This window comes from Lithobates pipiens, unplaced genomic scaffold, assembly GCF_037356315.1.
Source record: "Lithobates pipiens isolate NorthernLeopardFrog02 unplaced genomic scaffold, aLitPip1_a1.2 Scaffold_25, whole genome shotgun sequence".
Lineage (NCBI taxonomy): Eukaryota > Metazoa > Chordata > Amphibia > Anura > Ranidae > Lithobates > Lithobates pipiens.
The window spans coordinates 186,458,755-186,480,119 of record NW_027507787.1 but is presented as its reverse complement, the minus strand read 5'-3'; the positions used below and the strand labels follow the sequence as shown (position 1 = coordinate 186,480,119).

Below are 21,365 nucleotides of genomic sequence, written 5' to 3'. Positions count from 1 at the left end.
TGAAGAGCCAACACCAGTCATTTCCAAGATATATTGCCTGCAAATAAACATATTTTCTGGTAGGGCACCTCCCGAAACTTGACTCTGAATCCACCCCTGGGACGGGGCAGAGATGCTCTGTCTGTCACATGGGTTTAGATATAGACTCAACAGCTGCAGATAAACTATGAGATCATAGGACAACTTGTATAATAGTCCCTATTGGCTTGGGGTTTAGCAGCATGGACCGGACATGAGACTTTTTCTCTCTCCACTTTCTCCTTCCAGGATTTCACAGCTAAGGAATAGGAAATGTATACATCATTTATTTACAGTCATTTACAAATTCAGACAGTAGTGGGCAACATATGCCTTCATGTGTTAATATACTTTGCAATAATGCACAAAAGTGTGATTTGGCATTGAAAGCAGAGCTTCACCCAAAAAGGGAAGTACTTATTTTCTTCCCCCAACCATCCCCACCACCATATTTTGAAGTTTTTCCTTTTTTTAGGGAGCAGGTGCCTAATTTTCACCAGTACCCACTCCCACTTGGCCAAACAGAAGTTCTCCCCCTTTCTGCCCTTAGCTTCCTGTGAGACATCATGTCCCAGGAGGAGGAAGCTGTGGATCCATTCAGAAAGTGCAGTTGTGCCTCATGAATGTGCAGCTGTGAAGTTGCAGGAAGTTACAGCTGGATTCCCACAATTAAGATGGCAAGGTCGGGAACCCAAAAACTGGCACAGAACTATCCCTGTTGAGGACAGTGATGAATTCCTGGATTGGTAAGTGCATGTTTATTAAAAAGTCAGCAGCTAAAATAATTTTAGCTGCTGACTTTTTTTTCCAGACCAAAGATTCTTGGTCTGTGAGCAATACAATACAATACAACATTTCCAGCATGCTTATCAGCTGTTCCAATAGAATACAAAAAAAAAATCTAAACTGTTAAAAATATTAGATTTACAGTGTGTGTGTGTGTGTGTGTGTGTGTGTATGTATATATATATATATATATATATATATATATATTTATTAGGGCTGTGGAAATTAAAGATTAATTCCCTGATTAAGCGTTCATTTTTTTGATCGATCAAAATTCTTTTGATCGATCAAAAAAATCACTTAGATCTTTTCTTTCTACCCATGGCCCGGCGTCCTTGCTGAGATCTAAGGAGACATGAGAGAAGTTTATGGTCCATAACCCTTTTGATACCCGCTTGCATGACCACCTGTTTGCAGAAGGGTCCATGCCATAAGGTGAGAGTGATTAGTTAGACCAGAGGTGGAGGGATTGTCACGATACTGTGGAAAAAAAAATGACTTACGTCAGTGCTACAATTTGAATTTAAAACGTATTTGTGTGAACTGTGAAGTTGTCATGGATTGTGGAAACTAAATAGTGTCGGGTGATTGTATATAGTCTATACCACATTTATCACTGACTAATGCAGAGTTGCAATGCAAGGAGATCAGCTAAAAGTAGTTGGATCTGTATGTGTATTATAATTAATCAAAATTAGTCGATTAATCGATTAAAAAAAAAAATCGATTAATCGAAGGCGAAAATTTGAATCAGTAACAGCCCTAATATATATATATATATATATATATATATATATATATATATATGTGTATGTATGTATGTATGTAAAGTCACACTGCCACTTCAAGGCCCCTCTGCAAAGTGTGGTCCCTAACTCTACTCTAATGTAATTTCCAAATTGAGACATTTATAGCAATAAATAAACTGAGCGTCTGAACTAGTTCAAGAATGTTGTTAAAAACAGAGGTTTTTGTTGCATATATTTGCAATCATATGTGGTCTGTGCCTGCAAGGCTTTTTATGTGGGCAAGACCATCGGAGAACTACGCCAAAGAATGGGTGACCATTTATACTATTCATCTGGTGGGAAATTAACCTTGATGGGACGTCATATTGGTATTTATCATATGTGAAGCCCCAAAGAGCTCCCAGCTTGGGACATGCTGCTATCATACAATGGTGAACCCCACTGGATCTATCCTTATCATTTGTACTTGGTAACAGTGACACCTCGCATGATCAGGATTTCTGTGTCCCTTCAAAAATGTTTTCAGGGTTAATGCCTATGACTATTCTAAGTGTTGGGTGCTTGTAGCACTCAAAAATATTATTTTCACCATTTATTGTGAGAGTGATGTCATATTATTGCAGACAATGTTTTATTGCTGGTTTGACGCACCTCTAATGCCAAAAGAAATAAAAGTACCAGCCTCCAACCTCCCATTTTAGCTGATCTAATACATGCCTTGAAAATACTGGCCTCCAACCTCCCCTATAGCCAGTCCAACACACGCCTAATAAAGGACCAGCCTCCAACCTCAATTTTTAGCTGATCTAACATGCCCAGAAAATATATAGTCGATGGAATGCCTAAATAGATATTGATATTAAATTTGTTTAAAGGTTGGTATCCTCATCCTCGTTAATTATGTCAAATTTTTGTCCATTTAAATTGATCATCTCCTCTTTGTTATTACCTGTGAGCTATTAAATTAAATTTTTTCTGAATTAGAGCTCCTTAATTCCGTAAGCTTATTATAAAGATCGCTGTGCCCAATCTGTGGAACTGTGTTTTATTTGTTTTGTTATTTTTAATTGTTAATTTGTTTTTGATTTATCATAGATTATTCCATTATTATCTTTGGTGAGATTTTTTTCTTTGATACTCTGTGAATCACTACCTAGAATATGATATTATTCCTGGTAAACATTGTATCTGTTTAAGGAACGTATTTGTATAAATCCATCTGGCATGGCTGACATCAGGGATCGTCCACTAGCAGCTCACAGGCACTAGGAGTTAATCTCCCAGGGGCGGACATGCGCCTCTCCATCAGAACGGAGCTCCGCCCCCTGATTAGGGGAGGACCCGTCGGTGCTTCTGGCCCAGGGATGTTCCCATGGTTACCAAAAGCTGGTGCGCGCAGTAAATTCATGACGCATGCGCACTAGGAGCGGCGGGCCCCGCGACGTCACCGCTCGGCGCCGCCGATAGTGGGTGATGTACGCCGGGTTGGAGGCTTTAAAAGGGCGTTTTTCAGACTGCCCGTTAAGAGTAGGCACCCACCCCGGGGACCACGCCAGCAATCTCCACAGATACAGGTAATGGCTGTTTCCAATATGGATAGACCTTTATCACTATACTCTCTATGCTCCATAACGATGGTTGAGAGGTAAAATTACTAACTCTAAGGCTCTCTACCAATAACCTCTATAGGCTTAACATTGCCTGACTGTCTTTGCTAACTTGGTGTGAATGATCGGAGTGATCTCCCTGGATTGGTCATTTTATGCTAGTCAATACTGCCGATCAAGGTAGGTGTTTCTCATCCCAACACACTGGTTTTCATTCCCTTTTTATCTTTCCTTATTACCTTCCTAACCATGATTATAGCACTATGGACTACTATGGTTATCTATAGTATTCTATTTTTTTGTAACTTTATGTTATTGTCTGATACTTTCTCCTCCTTCTCCTTCCCCCCCCCCCTCCTCCCCTCCTTTCTTCCCTTCCCCCCCTCCTTTCTTCCCTTCCCCCCCTCCTCCCCTCCTTTCTTCCCTTCCCCCCCCTCCTCCCCTCCTTTCTTCCCTTCCCCCCCCCCCCCCTCCTTTCTTCCTTTCCCCTCCCCCCTCCTTTCTTCCCTTCCCCCTTCTTTCTTCTTTCCCCCTCCTTTCTTCCTTCCCCCCTCCTTCTTCCTCCCCCTCCCTTACTTTATTCCTTACCCCCTCCCCCCCTTCCTTTCTTCCTCCAACCTCCCTTTTTAGCTGATCTAACATGCCTAGAAAATACTGGCCTCCAACATCCCCATAGTGCTGATAGCACCTGTGGCCTTTGTATTTCTCCCCATCTGCTGCTTGTGAAAGAGAACCCACAATAAAGCTTCTGATCCTCTTCTGATAATTCGGTCTTCAGTTCTAGTTTGGCAGATTCTATGATTTTCTCCATTGGCATCTGTGTTGTCAGGTCTGCTGAGCACTGTGAAGAGAATAAACATTAGTACTGAAGAATTTGTGCAATGATGGCCTTTTTGTTATGAATGATTATACACACTCAGGTGCTGGGAGAATATAGAATGCAGAACATTGGACAATGCACTGCATTGGACCCATGTGTGGTCCATATACTTACTGTGCTCATGGTAAATGGTGGGCTTACTTCTCCAGCCTCCAGTTCCAACCAGTCTATGCTCTTAAAAAATGGGTGGCTTCGCAGATCTTTAACAAGAATCGCTCTTCTTTCTGGACATTTGCATAGGAGCTGTAAAAATATACAAAAATTTGATTATCCATGATACAAAGACAATAACTATGCTATTCCACTTTTATAATTATTCATAAAATAGCCATTTTCTTTGCTGGCTATAGATGGTCTTTACTTACCTTCTCTATGAGGTCCTTGAGATCCGTATTAAAATCCCCAGGGAATCTTGGTTCATGGTTGCAGATTAAGTCTCTACAGAACTCCTCCTCGTTGTATGATTCTGTTTCTGAGTCAGCATCTGAGTTGGCATCTGAAGCAGTGTCCGAAACGTCTGATTTAGTGCCTAGATTGTTGTCTGAGCTGGCATCTAAATTAGTGTCTGAATCAGAAGCAGTGCTTGAGTCAGCATATAAGTCGGTGTCGGAAGCAGTGTCTGACTTCGTATCTCTTCGTATCTCAGTATTTGACTGTTTGAATGGATAATTTGCAGTCACCAATTCATAGACTATAATTCCCAGGGAGAAATAGTCAGCAGCAAATCCATATGGCGTCTCCAAATAGATCTATGAAAATATCAAAAAGAGTAGAATGATCAGTACTGATTGTTTTACTGACAAGAAGAGAGGAAATCCAAAATAATCCAATACTCACTTCTGGTGCGATGTATTGTAAAGTACCAACGAATGAAGTCAGGGTTTGGGATGCATGCACCTCGGTTGCTGATAAGCCAAAGTCAGCGAGTCTGACATGTCCAACACTATCCAGCAGAATGTTGTCTGGTTTGATATCCCGGTGTACAATCCCCCGGTTATGAAGAAACTGTAGGCCACAAAGGATCTCTGCGGTGAGAAATCTGATAAAGAAAAAATGATATATAAGATGACCATTCAAACAGCTTTATTTCATATAATAATCTAAGCCACAGAATAGCAAAACACTGATCCCATCGCTCCAATCATCATGTATAGTCATGTATGCTTGTAATAACTTTATCTCATTGAAAGAAAATATTATCAGTAACAGCAGAATTTAGCACAATACAAAGAAATGTTTTACTGTATATGGATATTTGAAATTACTGAATTTGTAACAAATACATTTTGCAAATTCTGAAAAATATGATTGTGATTGTACAGTCTCTCCTAAAGTGTATATAAGACCAACAGAAGACAATAAAAAAAACGTCCCCTCTTCATACAAAACTACAAAAAAAGTTTCACATTTACAATCAAACTTTATCAAAAATTACATTATACAAGAACGTGTCAGATATATATCAAATAGATTTTTTGGTAGAGCCCCCCATATGATATAATTACTTGTAAATTAGAGAGGAAAAAGTTTAGAGATTGTCCAATCAGATGCAAGGTTGAAGGCTTCCACTGGATGATGAACTGGCCAATAACAGTATGTATATGAACATACTGCATCTGTAGAGGCCTCGTGACAGTTCATTCTCGGGGTAAAAAAGAATTTTGCTAAGATATGTCCAGTGCCTGAGATGTCTGTTCGGTGTGTGATTGTACATGTATAGGTAGAGCTGTAGTAGGACAGATGTACTAAAAGTCAGACCTTCCTGCCACAATCTTGTATGTAGGACAAGCCTACACTTTTGCCCTGTACATACGGTCGGACTTTCGGATGGAAAATGTGTGATCAGATCTTGTTGTTGGAAAATCTGATCGTGCGTGGGCTCCATCTGACTTTTTCCGTCTGAATTTCTGATGCACAAAGTTTGAGAGCAGGATCTAAAATTTTCCAACAAAATCCGATTGTTTAAATTCCGATCGTGTGTAGACAATTCCGACAGACAAAGTGCCATGCATGCTCAGAATAAATCATGAGACGAAAGCTATTGGCTACTGCCCTCTTTTATAGTCCCGTCGTACGTGTTCTACGTCACCACGTTCTGAACGATCGGATTTTTCGACGACTTTGTGCAACCATGTGTATGCAAGACAAGCTTGGGCAAAAATTTGTCTGGAAAAATCAGACAGATTTTGTAGTCGGAATGTCCAACCGTGTGTACAGGGCATGAGATGTGATCGATGTACAGTACTATGTTCTACCTCCATCCCTATTATCATGGTTCCATGCCTTACCTTGCTGTCTCAATATTTACTGGTGCCCTCTTATTTAAGAAGTTCTCCAGGTCTCCACCACTTAGGTATTCCATGACGAAGAATGCAAGATTCTGTGAAGAGGAAAGAAAGATTCAGGTTAGACATGATTCACTCTGTTTAACATCGACCTCTCCCAACAAAAATGCGAAGTTACTTACTTTTGTCTGGAAGGTACCATATGCATAAGTGCAGAATGGGCTGGCACAAGCTTCCTTCAGTATTTGGCTCTCGTTGAGGGTATCTTTGTAGAATTCGTTGTTCTTGGTCACGATTTTGAGAGCCAGCGGTTCATCACTGGAGGTGTGTGATGCCAAAACCACCTGGAGGAAACAGAGAGAGGGAAAAATTATAGGTGACAATCAGAGAAGTTCAATCACATTTAATACTTTATTTATGGGTCACCAATAATGGTAGAATCACCATAATGGCATTTTATTCATCACAGGGTCTACATTGGTTAAACAGCTGAAATTCAGGGCCCTTCTCCTACTCCTGGCTGGAGTCTCACTCATCCAGGTGTATTAAAATATTTGTCAATAAAGAATACAGCGAGAAAAGTTCATCCCATTCATTCTTCTTTTATGGAGAAGCTGATGTCCTTCACCACCCTGATTCTTTCAATGCTATATAAAGTTAGACGTCCGATTGAATGCTCAATTGAAATGAGCTAACTACATTGAAGATGCATCAAAATCAAATAAGAACAATATAATTTTTTTATAGATTGTTTTCATTAAAAAGCTGCAACAACCTGAATTGAAAAGCTCTTCCTGTATCCCTGTCTCCCCTCCCCCCAAAGCAGTGGTCTTTCTACAGAGGTTTGACAGGTCCCTTTCTGAGTCATAGCCCAGAGCCCCCAAATCTGCATGGCTTTTCTGATTGGAGAGCCCTAGCTCTGACTCATCAGGGGGCATGTCAGATCACTGCAGAGAAATCACTGCTTCCCCACAGAGAGCAAGTGCCCTGCTCTATAATATGTTGGCAGGGGACAGGTTTATCTACTTGGCATTAGCTGCTAAAGGAAAAAATAACTATAAAAACAGTTTGTGCTAATTCATCTCAAATGAATTTATCAGAATTAAATGGAAAAATTTGAGCTTTAAAGTGTATCTCCAGCTCTGCAAAAGCCACACAGATAGAAATCAAAATACTTTGCTTAGCATAGGAGGAGGGTATTTCAGTCTATGTCCTTCTCGCAGATATTCCATCACTTCCTGCTGAAACTAATGTTAGCAAGAGAGGAAGCTCTAATGTAGCCCTGGATGAACATTCTAATTAAGAGAAAAGATCTGATCACTTACCTTTCCGAAACTCCCCTCTCCAAGAAGGCGATGGAATCTGAAGCCATCCAATGTCATTGGGTTGACCTCCCTAGTGCTGGGGGACCTACGATCACATGTTGGTGAAGTCTCAATGTGGACTTCACATGTTGGTGGAGTGTCAGTATGGACTTCACATGTTGGTGGAGTCTCAATGTGTACTACACGTGTTGAAGTCTCCACGTGGACTACACGTGTTGGTGGAGTCTCCGCGTGGACTACACGTGTTGGTGGAGTCTCCGCGTGGACTACACGTGTTGGTGGAGTTTCCGCGTGGACTACACGTGTTGGTGGAGTCTCCGCGTGGACTACACGTGTTGGTGGAGTTTCCGCGTGGACTACACGTGTTGGTGGAGTCTCCGTGTGGACTACACGTGTTGGTGGAGTCTCCGCGTGGACTACACGTGTTGGTGGAGTCTCCGCGTGGACTACACATGTTGGTGGAGTCCCCGCGTGGACTACACATGTTGGTGGAGTCCCCGCGTGGACTACACATGTTGGTGGAGTCCCCGCGTGGACTACACATGTTGGTGGAGTCCCTGCGTGGACTACACATGTTGGTGGAATCTTTGCGTGGACTACACATGTTGGTGGAGTCTCCGCGTGGACATCATGTTTGATCTCGCTCACTGGGGCAGGCCTGCTGTGTGAGCTGTGTCTGCTGTATACATCTGCAATAAGAAAAGGAAATCAGATATAGAACCTTCACCTACATTTGATAAATGTATCTTTGTAGAAAATCGAATTATAGACAGCAAAGTTCAAAACTCCAGTGCCAGGGACAATAAATCCTCCATGACAGGGATACAGGGACGACTCTTGGTTGTTTTAAAAATTCTGGTTGCCTGGCACTTATAATAACCCACTGGATATGATACTTACTACAAGTCAGTCAAAGTAGTTGGCAACAAGTATATTCAGTGGTGTGATGATAGACTTTAAAATGAGTGAGCTGATCACAAAGGAAGTTATGAAGCTGCAACCGGAACTAGCTATGTCACCTGCCTAGCTGCACATTGTTTCAGAGCTTGGTAAATCCAGGGCCGGTGCAAGGCCCTCACACCACCCACCCAATATGTGCTGGGCAGTATTGCTCATAAAGTGTGTTATAGAAGAGAGGTAGCAGTGATTGTATCACAGTGCCAGCATCCTGATAGACAAATGCAAAAAGAAGGATTCCCCTTGGGGTAGGACTTTAACGGCACTCAAATAGTGGTCAGGAAGTTATATAAAGATAATCCTACATTCATTAAGAAAATACAAAGATAAAAACATGTCAACCATAACTGATATCGCAAGTAGTCAAAATAGATGGCAAGGAGTTGAATCCTTCACGGGACGCGTTTTGGAGTCTACAAGAGATACTCATTCCTCAGGGGTACATGTTATTAGCAAATACTGTTGTATTACAAAAATCTATTGAATAACTTACAATTGCAACCATCAGATGCCTATAGCGCACTCCATAAGGCAACATCAAAAATAGCACAATGGCCACGGGAGACCGCTATCGCCCTTGAAGACCCAGTGTAGAAAAATATTCAGTATAAAGCCCAAAAATCAACAAAAGAGGGGCTCACTGCATGTGGGACATGAGAAAGGGACCAACTGAGGCCCATGAAAAAGATCCTACAATGAAAAAAAGAGAGATATGACAAAGATGTGGAGAGACACAGAGAATGTTCAAAGTCTATTGTATACCTGTATTGCCTAGATGTATAAGGAGATGATAGGTTCATATGCATACCTGGGTATGTGCTCAGGGGCAGGTGTGGAAGACAGATGTCCTTCTTCTAATTATAGTATAAGGGAGACACTGCAGGGACAGAGTATGTGTATATATATATATATATATATATATATATATATATATATTACTACTAACACTGTACCGCTCATGTAACAACCTACATCAGCGCTATATATGGTTTCCGGCTCCACCAGTGGGATGATAAATGCATCACACGATATTCAGAGCATATAACCAAAAATAAGTAATATATAGTTCAATAAAGTTAAAACAACTGTTTCTCCATAATAGTTATCCCATAACATGGGGTATGTGGACAAAAAGTACAAGCAACCTCAAATCCAAATGTGCCATGGAGTCCTCAGAAATGGATACCCCACGCATAGAGGTAGACAAAAATCTCAAAGATGAACCTCCAAACCAAAGGAAATCTGCCCAAAGCAAAGGCAAAAACAACCAGGCTTAGCATTATACCTTCAAAGCTGTAGAAATCTGACTTGTGTCTCTTCAACTGGTCTCATGTGAACAGGTTGTATTTCTTGTTAAAAATCATTGACCCTATTTAAATAGTGTCTAGGCATGCGTGGCATGGCGACGTGATGGTCCTCGTTTGTGCTGATGGCACCCAGTTGATGTTAATTGCTGGGCGCGTCGGCTCATATGCCTGGACACTATTTAAATTGGGTCAATGATTGCGAATAGGAAATGCAACCTGTTCACATGAGACCAGTTGAAGAGACACAAGTCAGACTTCTACAGCTTTGAAGGTATAATGCTAAGCCTGGTTGTTTTTGCCTTTGCTTTGGGCTAGATTTCCTTTGGTTTGGAGGTTCATCTTTGAGATGTTTGTCTACCTCTATGCGTGGGGTATCCATTTCTGTGGACTCCAGGGCACATTTGGATTTGATGTTGCTTGTACTTTTTGTCCACAGACATATTATTACATGTTATAGGGTACCTATTAGGGAGGAACATTTGTTTTAACTTTATTGAACTATATATTACTTATTTTTGGTTATATGCTCTGAGTATCGTGTGATCCATTTATCATCACACTGGTGGAAGCCGGAACCATATATAGCACTGATGCTGATGTAGTTTGTTGCACCTGCGGTACAGTGTTAGTAGTAATGTAAACATATATATATTCTGTCCCTTCAGTGTCTCCCTTATACTATAATTAGAAGACGGACATCTGTCTTCCACTCCTGCCCCTGAGCACATACCCAGGTATGCATATGAACCTATGATCTCTTATACATCTAGGCAATACAGGTATACAATATACTTTGCACATACTCTGTGTCTCTCCACATCTTTGTCATATCTCTCTCTCGTTTTTTCATTGTAGGATCTTTTTCATGGGCCTCAGTTGGTTCCTTTTTCATGTCCCACATGTAGTGAGTCCCTCTTTTGATGATTTTTTAGGCTTTATATTGCATATTGTTCTACACTGGGTCTCCAAGGGTGATGACGGTCTCCCGTGGCTGCTGCGCTATTTTTGATGTTGCTTTTAATCTTATGGATTGTCGCTATAGGTATCTGATGGTTGCAATTGTAAGTTGTATTCAATAGATCTTTGTAATACCACAGTATTTGCTATTGACAGACAAGACCCCCGAAGTCGGAAGAAGAGGCCGGCGGCGAGGAAGAAAGCCGGGCTCCTCCGCTAGTAAAAGAGCTACAAGAAGATAGCGGAGGAGTCCGGCGAGAAGACCCCCGAAGACGGAAGACCCCCGGAGCTGTGCAATAAACTATTTTATCTTGTGTGTTGTGTTTTTTTTTTGTACTTTATTTTACAGGTGAATGGGTAGGGGTACATTGTACCCCATACTCATTCACATAGGGTGGGGGGCCGGTATCCGGGGCCCCCTTATTAAAGGGGGCTCCCGGATTCCCATAAGCCCCCCGCCCGCAGACCCCGACAACCAACGGCCAGGGTTGTCGGGAAGATGCCCTTGTCCTCATCAACATGGGGACAAGGTGCTTTGGGGTGGGGGTGCTGCGCGGCTCCCCCTTCCCCAAGGCACCCCCCATGTTGAGGGCACGTGACCTGGTAAGGCTCAGGAGGGGGGGCGCTCGCTTGTCCCCCCTTTCCTGGCCGGCCGGGTAGCGTGCTCGGACAAGGGTCTGATGTGGACTTGGGGGGACCCCCACACCGATTTTTTTCGGCGTTGGGGTTCCCCTTTAAGTCCATACCAGGCGGCGGGGCCAGCGACGCATCCTTCGCTGGCCCCGCCTACCTGGAGACGCGCTCGAAATGAGCGGACTTTCCTCCGCGTGTGTGGGCGAGTCCGTTCATTTCAAAAGTAGGGCGGACAGTACGGCGGACTTGGCACTTTTTCAGCAGACTAATACGGCGTACTGTGTGTGGGCAAGTAGCCCGTTCGGAAAGACCAACGGACAGTCTGGCGGGAAGTTCGCCAGACTAAGTACGTCGGACAGACGGCTACGTGTGTATGCGGCTTTAGATGTTCTAGCTGCATTAGTTTTCTTTTTTAGGCTGTCATTCCTTATGTTTATCTGGTGATGCTGCCAGTAAGTTTATTGAATTTCAATAGAATAAGCTGTGCTGCAAATGTATTCGTAAGAGCAGAATTTTTCTGCCAGAAGTTCTCAGGGGTTCCACAACAGATCAACATTGTGGCAGATGTATATCCGCTAAATATTGTTTTCAATGCGCACTTATAGTGAGTACTATCAGCTTGCATTGATACCCGATGCCTCCTGTGAACTCAAAGGGTGGCGCTGGGAGGAGAGAGCAGGCATATGTTGCTGATACAGATGGCGTGTATAGAATGCTGTGCATGGAATGGGATGCCGTGTATGGGGTAGGATACTGTATATGGTGTGAGATGCTGTGTATGGAGGGCAGGGCTGGACTGGAACAAAAATTTGGCCCTGGACTTCATCCAGACCGGCCCACTTTAATTTTGCAAACACGCAAAAAAACAGTATATAAACTGTACGCAATTGCGCAAAAAAGCCCCTCCTTACATCTGGGTTCCCAGAGAGCCTCCCCTTACATCAGGGTCCCCATATAGCCTTCCCCTTACATCAGGGTCTCCAGAGAGCCCCTCTTACATCAGAGTCCCCAGAGACCATCCGCCTTACATCAGGGTCCCTAGGCAGCCAACCCCTTACATCCGAGTCCCCACAGAGCCCCCCCTTACATCCGGGTCCACAGAAAGCCCCTCCTAATATCAGGGTCACCAGAAAGAGGGCAAGTAGTGGGCCAGGACCCTGTGGTTGGGGACTCCTGGACTGACTTGGGGCTATGGGCCCCAGATTCGGGGCTATAGCCCCAAAAGTCCCCCCCAGCGATGCCACTGGCTGTCATTGAAACCGGCCCACTGAGCCATCGGCCCACCGGGAAACTCCCTATAGTCCCTATGGCCAGTACATGTCTGATGGAGGGATATGCAGAGTATGGGGTGGGATGCTGTGCATGTGCAAATGTGTAATAAAGTTGCAGGACAGCTTATTCCATTGATGCTGTGTATGGAGGGATATGCTGTGTATGGGGTGGGATGTTATGTTCACTGATAGTACTGAAACAAAATTGGATGTATATGCATCTGCCACAAAGTTGATTTTCTGCAGAACCCTGGATGAGAAACCCTGATTTAATGATATTTCTACAAATATTGTTGATATATCTACATGATCACATCCAAAGTTCCCTGAGCTGTAGATTTGAGTTCCACAAGATCTCATACTTTTTGCAAATGGTTCCTCCAAGAAACCCTGAGTTAAAGGGATGAGATAAACCATTTACCACTGGCAGGGGTGCTTACAATGATCAGCTTTTATTAGTTGGAATTTGGCTTCCATTTGTTAGTATATCTAAATCTGCTAGTAATTCTAACACTCCCCTCCTTCCAGACTCGCAATGCTGCTGTCTGCTGTGCCCCCTGTGCTCCTTCATCCAGAGTGTAGGCACTCTAATACAATGGGTGTTACTGGCCAGAATACCAGGTGATAAGAGGGGATAAAGCCTAGCCTGTAGTAATGGGCATGCAAAGCTTGTTAAAATAAGAAAAGGTTGGTTGGCAGAGGGGTGGGGGTGAGCGGAGGAGTTCCCTGTACACAATGGTTAATTTATGATACCCAACACCAGGAATTGGGTATAATTATCAGCTCCATATTGTATACAGACTGTCAGGGGTGAGGATATAGAAATTATGCAGGACACAAATCTCCACCTGACCCCCCCCCCCCCCCCCCCGATCGTTGTGGATCTGTGGAAGAGGCTTTCATTGTTAGAAATGAACAGACATCATTCTACAGTCCAAGGAGACCAGAGAGCTGCTAACAGTCCTAATCATCAGGGCCAGATTAACAGCATCATGGGCCTGGTGCTGAGGATTTTGGTGGGCCTTTTTTACGGAAACAAAATGAAAATGCAAAAATGTTTTGCTAAAACAAATTAAATATACTTTCACCAGTAATATCGGCCGTGCAGCCTTTGAGCAGCAGGAACACCCCCAATACCACCTGCTATGCGGTCTCTCAACAGCAGCAACATAGGAGACCACATTTCCAAACTGCCATTCAGGGAGATCCCCCCCTTCCCAAAAAAAAAAAAGAGGGGGGATGTAGTCTCGGGTTGATGGGGAAATAGGTGGCGGGGGGTGATTTTTCAGGCAAATGGCACTTAGCACTTAAAATCATCCTGACGCTATGCTTGATATGGCATCGGGATGATCAAATTCCATTATTTCTATTACTACATTGTAATATATAGTGAAATAGTTCAACTCACCATGATGCATTATCAGTGGGAACCTGAGCTTGTCACTTCCCACCAGATGCAGTGTGTCGCTTGCCACCATTGCCTGCTGCCAGATGCCACCCGCAGCCTGCCACCAGATACAGTGTGCCACTTGCCACCAGATACAATGTGCCACTTGCCATCAGCATGCCACCAGATACAGTGTGCCACTTGCCACCAGCAGCCTGTCACCAGATACAGTGTGCCACTGGCAGCCTGCCACGAGATACAGTGTGCCACTTGCCACCAGATACAGTGTGCCACCAGATACAGTGCCACTAGCAGCCTGCCACCAGATACAGTGTGCCACTTGCCACCAGATACAGTGTGCCACTTGCCACCAGCAACCTGACACCAGATACGGTGTGCCACTTGTCACAAGCAGCATGCCAGATAGTGTGCCACTTGCTACCAGCAGCATGCCACCAGATTAAAGCGGGATTCCACCCTAAAGTGGAACCTCCGCTGATCGGAACCCCCCCCCCATCCGGTGTCACAATTGACACCTTTCAGGGGGGAGGGGGGTATTTTCACCCACTTCCGGGCATAGACTCCCACGGGAGTCTACGCCATTTCCTGCCCTGCCGCGCTGTCTGCTGGGACACACACGGGTCCCAGTGACAGCGCGGAGATTTCCTATTGCGCGGCGCAGCTCGCGCAGTAGGGAACCGGGAAGTGAAGCCGATTCGCTTTACTTCCTGATTCCCTCACCTAGAATGGTGGCGGCAGCAGCCGAGGCACGAGCGGTCGATCGGCCTCGGCATCGCTGGAACCCGGGACAGGTGAGTGTCCATTTATTAAAAGTCAGCAGCTGTAGTATTTATAGCTGCTGGCTTTTAATATTTTTTTGGGGCGGAATCCCTCTTTAAGTGTGCCACTTGCCACCAGCAGTCTGCCACCAGATACAGTGTACCACTTGTCACAAGCAGCCTGCCACCAGATAGTGTGCCACTTGCCACCAGCAGCATGCCACTTGCCACCAGCAACCTGCCACCAGATACGGTGTGCCACTTGTCACAAGCAGCATGCCAGATAGTGTGCCACTTGCCACCAGCAGCATGCCACCAGATACAGTGTGCCACTTGCCAACAGCAGCCTGCCACCAGTTACAGTGTGCCACTTGCCACAAGCAGCCTGCCACCAGTTACAGTGTGCCACTTGCCACAAGCAGCCTGCCAGATATAGTGTGCCACTTGCCACAAGCAGCATGCCAGATACAGTGTGACACTTGCCACCAGCAGCATGCCAGATACAGTGTGCCACTTGCCACAAGCAGCCTGCCACCAGTTACAGTGTGCCACTTGCCACAAGCAGCCTGCCACCAGTTACAGTGTGCCACTTGCCACAAGCAGCCTGCCAGATATAGTGTGCCACTTGCCACAAGCAGCATGCCAGATATAGTGTGCCACTTGCCACAAGCAGCATGCCAGATACAGTGTGCCACTTGCCACAAGCAGCATGCCAGATACAGTGTGACACTTGCCACCAGCAGCATGCCAGATACAGTGTGACACTTGCCACCAGCAGCATGTCACCAGATACAGTGTGCCACTTGCCACAAGCAGCCTTCCACCAGATACAGTGTGCCACTTGCCACAAGCCGCCTTCCACCAGATACAGTGTGCCACTTGCCACAAGCCGCCTTCCACCAGATACAGTGTGCCACTTGCCACAAGCAGCCTGCCACCAGATACAGTGTGCTACTTGCCACAAGCAGCCTGCCACCAGATACAGTGTGCTACTTGCCATCAGCAGCCTGCCACCAGCAGCAGTGTACCACCAGATACAGTGTGCCACTTGCCACAAGCAGCATGCCAGATACAGTGTACCACTTGACACAAGCAACATGCCACCAGATACAGTGTGCCATTTGCCACAAGCAGCCTGCCATCAGATACAGTGTGCCACTTGCCACCAGCAGCATGCCAGATACAATGTGCCACTTGCCACCAGCAGAATGTCACCAGATACAGTGTGCCACTTACCACCAGCAGCCTGTCACCAGATACAGTGTGCCACTTGCCACCAGCAGTGTGCCACCAGATACAGTGTGCCACTTGCCACCAGCAGTGTGCCATCAGCAGCCTTCCACCAGATAGTGTGCTACTTGCCACCAGCAGCAGTGTGCAACCAGCAGCCTTCCACAATATAGTGTGCTACTTGCCTTCAGCAGCCTGCCACCAGATACAGTGTGCCACTTGCCACCAGCATGCAACCAGATACAGTGTGCCACTCGCCACCCACAGCCTGTCACCAGATACAGTGTGCCACTTACCACCAGCAGCCTGCCACTGCCTCCAAGACTCTCCCCAATTGGATAGAAGAGACAGGGCCTGCATAGTCAATCAAATCCCTGGAGCCCCCACCCCTCCTGAGCTGGGATGGTATGGCTGTATGCCAGGAGTTTTGTTTAGACCAAGTTGTACAGGGTTGTGTGTGCAAGCTTTTGGGCTCACACTGGTGTGCTGCAGTTGGCTGCACTGCTCATGTATCTGCAGTTTTAGCTGCAGTCCTATTGATTTATATCAGGTTGCAGGTTTTTGCTGCATTTTCTGACAGTGTGCCAAAGATGCAGCATGCAGGAATTTTGGTGCGCTTTCAGAAAATGCAGAAAAAACAAACAACCTAATAGAAATCTATAGGACTGGGGGTAAAACGCAGGAAAACTGTGGATACACCAGCAATGGGCCAAAACACAGCAAATCAGTGTGAACCACCTAAAAGCACAAGGGGCCACCAAGCACTGCCACAGGCTGATGACACAATTATAAACACTTTGGCTGCAGTTATAACAGCTACTGCTGGAGAAAAAAGTTAAAAACGAGGGAAAGGGATATAAGAAACCAGTCACTGAGCTCACATGTGGACGGTCCCTGGAGGCTCATCACTCAGAGATATCCTGTTCACCTTCTATCTGCCGGTGTTTCCCACCCACACGGCTCCTTCACTGCACAGACTTCACAGAGGGGGAGGGGAAAGGCAGAGCCGACTCAGCCTCTCCCATTTGTGTAGGGGGGGAACTGTGCACTGTGACATTGTAATAACCACAGTGAGCAAACACAGATGCAGCCAGACACCCCTACATTTACACACACTTCTCCTGTCCCATAGAAGTTTATGGACAGGAAAAAAAAAAATCGGGCTTATGCTGCTGGCTGGGTGGGCCTATTTTAAGGCAGGGGCTTGGTGCTGCAGCTCCATCAGCCCCTATGTTAATCCGGCCCTGCTAATCATGTCCCAATGAAAAGGGATCTGTAGGGATCAGACTGCAGGGTTGTGTTTTGTAAGATCTACCATATGCTTCTCTTAATTAAAAACAATAATCTGCAGATTGGTGTTTACAAGACACAACCCAGCAATTCTAATGTGGACCAGGCTTGTCTCCTTCCCATTCACTATGTGATTTACTCCCCACACTGCTTGTTCCAATGTATGTCTATCCAGGACCATGTGTGCCAGTCACTGTGCCCTGTTCATGGCCATCCCTATACATATGTTCATATGGGAATGTCACCTGTCATCAATGGGGAAAAGTAGAAAATGAATCTAGCAATATTCTCAATACTCACCAGTCCAGTCTGTCTTCTGGTGTGGACCACACGCTTTACAGCTGACACAAAAGCATCCAGCGGCGGCTCTAAAGCAGCCACGGAGAAAAACTTGAGCCCTCTTCATTCTTGAAGGCTTCTTGATTGGGGTATCTGCAGGCTGTTCAATGATACCTCCTTCCATAGGTGGTCTTCCAGTGGTCTGTTTATCTTTGGTGTTATTGTGATAAACAGCTTTTTTACACTGAAAAAATCTCATTCTGAAGAATTCAAGCACGCTTGAAGGGTTCAAGAATGAAATTACAATACAATTGTATTAAAATGAAATTGCTAGTATTAAATCGCTAGGATAAAATCGCAAGCAAAATATCGCCAGAGAAAACAAAACAGGTCTGCTCTGTTCAGTAAACACTCTAGGACTGGCAGAATCCTACTGAGCTCGCTCTTATATATAGGGGCAGCTGGCACTCAGCCAAGAGTAACTGACGTTCTATTTTTAGATCTCTGGCACTCAGCCAAGAATAACTGCCGTTTTTAAAGGGACCTTTCATCTGGTGTGTTAGCATTGTGAATTCAGCCTCTAGGCTCAGTATACAGATCTCACATACAAAATTATTTTTTTTATTATTAAAGTGACCGTTATTTTGATTGATATTTAAAACTTACAATCCCATGGCTTAAATAAAGATCTTTATTCCTATGTTAGCACTGTGAAATGAGTCTTATCACTTTATACAAAGCTTTGCTACAGGTCAGATATTTTCATTTTTATCCTGCTTTTATTTTATCATTATTTTCTTTAACCACTTGACCTCTGGAAGATTTACCCCCCATGCATGATCAGTCCATTTTTTACTATATGGCACTGCGTTATTTTAACTGTCATGCAACACTGTACCCAAATAAAATTTCCATGAATAGAGCATTCTTTTGGTGGTATTTTACAACCACTGTGTTTTATTTTTTTGTGCTATAAAAAATAGAGACCAACAATTCTGAAAAAATATATATATATAAAAAAAAAAAAAAAAAATCAAATTTCTTCATAAATTTAGGCCCTGCTAAGTTTTTGGTAAAAAATAAATAAAAATCCCCATAAAGTAACGTATATTGTTCCGTTTACTTGAAAGTTATAGCATATGAAAAATATGTTTTTATATAGGGATTATATATTATATATTTATGGAATTTTTTTTTTTAATACCTACTAATGACGGTGATGAGCAACTTATAGAACTATGATATTAACAATCGATTACTGACACTTTTTTTTTTTTTTTTTTTTTTTTTAAATCATTTTTATTAAGTTTTTGATTTCCATGTGATACAAAGAAACAATAAAAGGAAAAAAGAAAAATAAACCATTATAAATGACAGTGATCTGTGGTTGTTATTACATATCGATAACTAGTACTAATCAAAGTACCGTATATACTCGAGTATAGGCCGACCCGAATATAAGCCGAGGCCCCCAATTTACCCCCAAAAAAACTGGCAAACTTATTGACTCGTGTATAAGCCGAGGGTAAGACATGCCTGTCCATCCCTGTGTGTGTGTCCGTCCATCCCTGTGTGTCCGTCCATCCCTGTGTGTCCGTCCATCCCTGTGTGTCCGTCCATCCATCCCTGTGTGTGTGTGTGTCCATCCATCCATCCATCCCTGTGTGTGTGTGTGTCTCCATCCATCCATCCATCCATCCCTGTGTGTGTGTGTCTCCATCCATCCATCCATCCCTGTGTGTGTGTGTGTGTGTGTGTGTGTGTGTGTGTGTGTGTGTGTGTGTGTGTGTGTGTGTGTGTGTGTGTCCAGCCTACCTGTGTCCCGAGCCTTTGTCCCGAGCCTCCGTCCCGTGCCTTGCCTCCTTGCCTCCGTGCCTCGCCGCCGTGCCTTGCCTCCGTCCCGTCCCGTCCCGTCCCGTCCCGTGCCGTGCCTTGCCTTGCCTCCGTCCCGTGCCCTCTTCGTCGGCGCCTCGGCGGCCATTGTAAAATTCAAAAGCTGCGCCGCCGCCTTCGCCTGTGATAGGCGGAACACTGAATTTCCCAGCAGCCTGTGTTCCGCCTATCACGTACATCGTATCATCCTCGTCCGTAGTACGAGGATGATACGATGTCCGTGATAGGCGGAACACAGGCTGCTGGGAAATTCAGTGTTCCGCCTATCACAGGCGAAGGCGGAGCCGGAGGCGCGGCTTTTGAATGATAGAATGGCCGCTGTCTGTCTGCTCGACACGCTGATCGAGCGGGCAGACAGCGATGACTCGAGTATAAGCCGAGGGGGGCACTTTCAGCCTCAAAAAAGAGGCTGAAAATCTCGGCTTATACTCGAGTATATACGGTAAATCAAAGAAATCAATCTAGAAAGATCAATCAAAAGAAAAGGAAAAACAAAGAGAGAAAAATAAAAGGAATAATCAGACCAATGTAATTCAAGGAGATCACCAACTATTATAGAACATTATAGAAATTCGCTTACAAGTAACAGCACATTTTCTGTCTACTGGCTTTTCTCATGAATCCATAAGTCTGAACTCGAACAGTCACATTTAAGGATCAACCTGGAATTCTATTCGGTCAGCATCCCTTAGATTACTCGGACCTCTGTGTGGCTCCCTCTGCACCCCAAATTGGGATCACGCTGTGACAGAGGGGCCACACAGAGTAGAGTTAAATGACATTAAATGGGTCGTGGAGTGGTGGACGTTCGATTTGGGATCTGTTCAAGGTATCTTGCTGCTACTTAAAGTAGTGATTATTTCTTATACCACTCTGTCCAACATTTCCACTGTAAATCAATTTTTTTGCCACAAGATTTCCTGAGAGCTAGTAATCGTTCATAATGATAGTTTAAATTTATTTGAACTAGGACTTCTGATGGATTTGGGGATAGTACACTTTTCCAATGTCGGGCTATAACCAACTTGGCCGTGATAAGGAAGTGTGTCACTACTATGCGGAACTCGGGTGGGTAATTATCAATACCTATATGGAGAATTGCTAAAGCCGGGTTAGGGGGCTGTAGTACCCCTGTAATTTCCGCAAGTATACTAAATAATTTCCTCCAATAACTAGAGACGTTTTTGCAGTGCCAAAATATATGTAGTATGGTGCCTACGTTGCCGCAGTCTCTCCAACATAGAGACGAGTGAGTTGAGAACATTCTGGCTAATTGGTGGGGGGTTCTATACCATTTATGTAATATCTTCTGTGTGAGTTCCCAATGGCTAACACAGCGTGAGGCCTTATAGTTATATCTGAGGGCAGAGCTCCATTGGCTAATGTCATAGCTCTGGTGTAAGTCGTTCTCCCAAGTAAGCATAGAGGGAGATTTCGTTAGAAGTTGTTTGTGTTGTAAAGTGTTATATAGAAGGGATATACCTCTATCTCTGGAGTTATGAGAAACATAATATTGCCATATGAGTGTTTGAATTTCAATGGTTGGTGGTGGGGATCTCGATAGGAATGATGATACCTGGTTGTATAGAAATTTGCCGGTTTGGGGCAGTTTGAAGTCGATTCTCAAGGATTCAAATGATTTTAGTGTTCCCTGGTTGTATAGCTCATCTACCCATGCTATTCCGGAGTTTTCCCACGTGGCGATGTTACTGTACGGTAGTAGTATAGTTAA

The 21,365-nt window shown here is 44.3% G+C and overlaps 1 protein-coding gene across 1 annotated transcript; it reads right to left on the bottom strand.

Annotated features, from left to right (window-relative positions):
• Positions 1 to 2,623: 2,623 nt before the first annotated feature.
• Positions 2,624 to 6,803, bottom strand: LOC143929807 (protein kinase C delta type-like). The gene is made up of 7 exons (XM_077453783.1): positions 6,508 to 6,803; positions 6,329 to 6,420; positions 4,878 to 5,079; positions 4,406 to 4,789; positions 4,155 to 4,283; positions 3,899 to 4,001; positions 2,624 to 2,706 (listed from the first exon to the last, which is right to left on the bottom strand). Exons 2-7 carry the CDS (start codon positions 6,400 to 6,402, stop codon positions 2,624 to 2,626), a joined length of 975 nt encoding a protein of 324 aa, XP_077309909.1. The 5' UTR covers positions 6,403 to 6,420; positions 6,508 to 6,803.
• Positions 6,804 to 21,365: the final 14,562 nt, after the last annotated feature.

Coding starts and splice junctions, on each gene's coding strand:
- LOC143929807 (XM_077453783.1), bottom strand. CDS start 6,402: ATGGAATACCTAAGTGGTGGAGACCTGGAGAACTTCTTAAATAAGAGG. Junction 4,284..4,405: donor TCAAGGACCTCATAGAGAAG/GTAAGTAAAGAC, acceptor ATATTTTTACAG/CTCCTATGCAAATGTCCAGA. Junction 2,707..3,898: donor AGAGGATCAGAAGCTTTATT/GTGGGTTCTCTT, acceptor ATCATATTCTAG/GTAGTGATTCACAGAGTATC.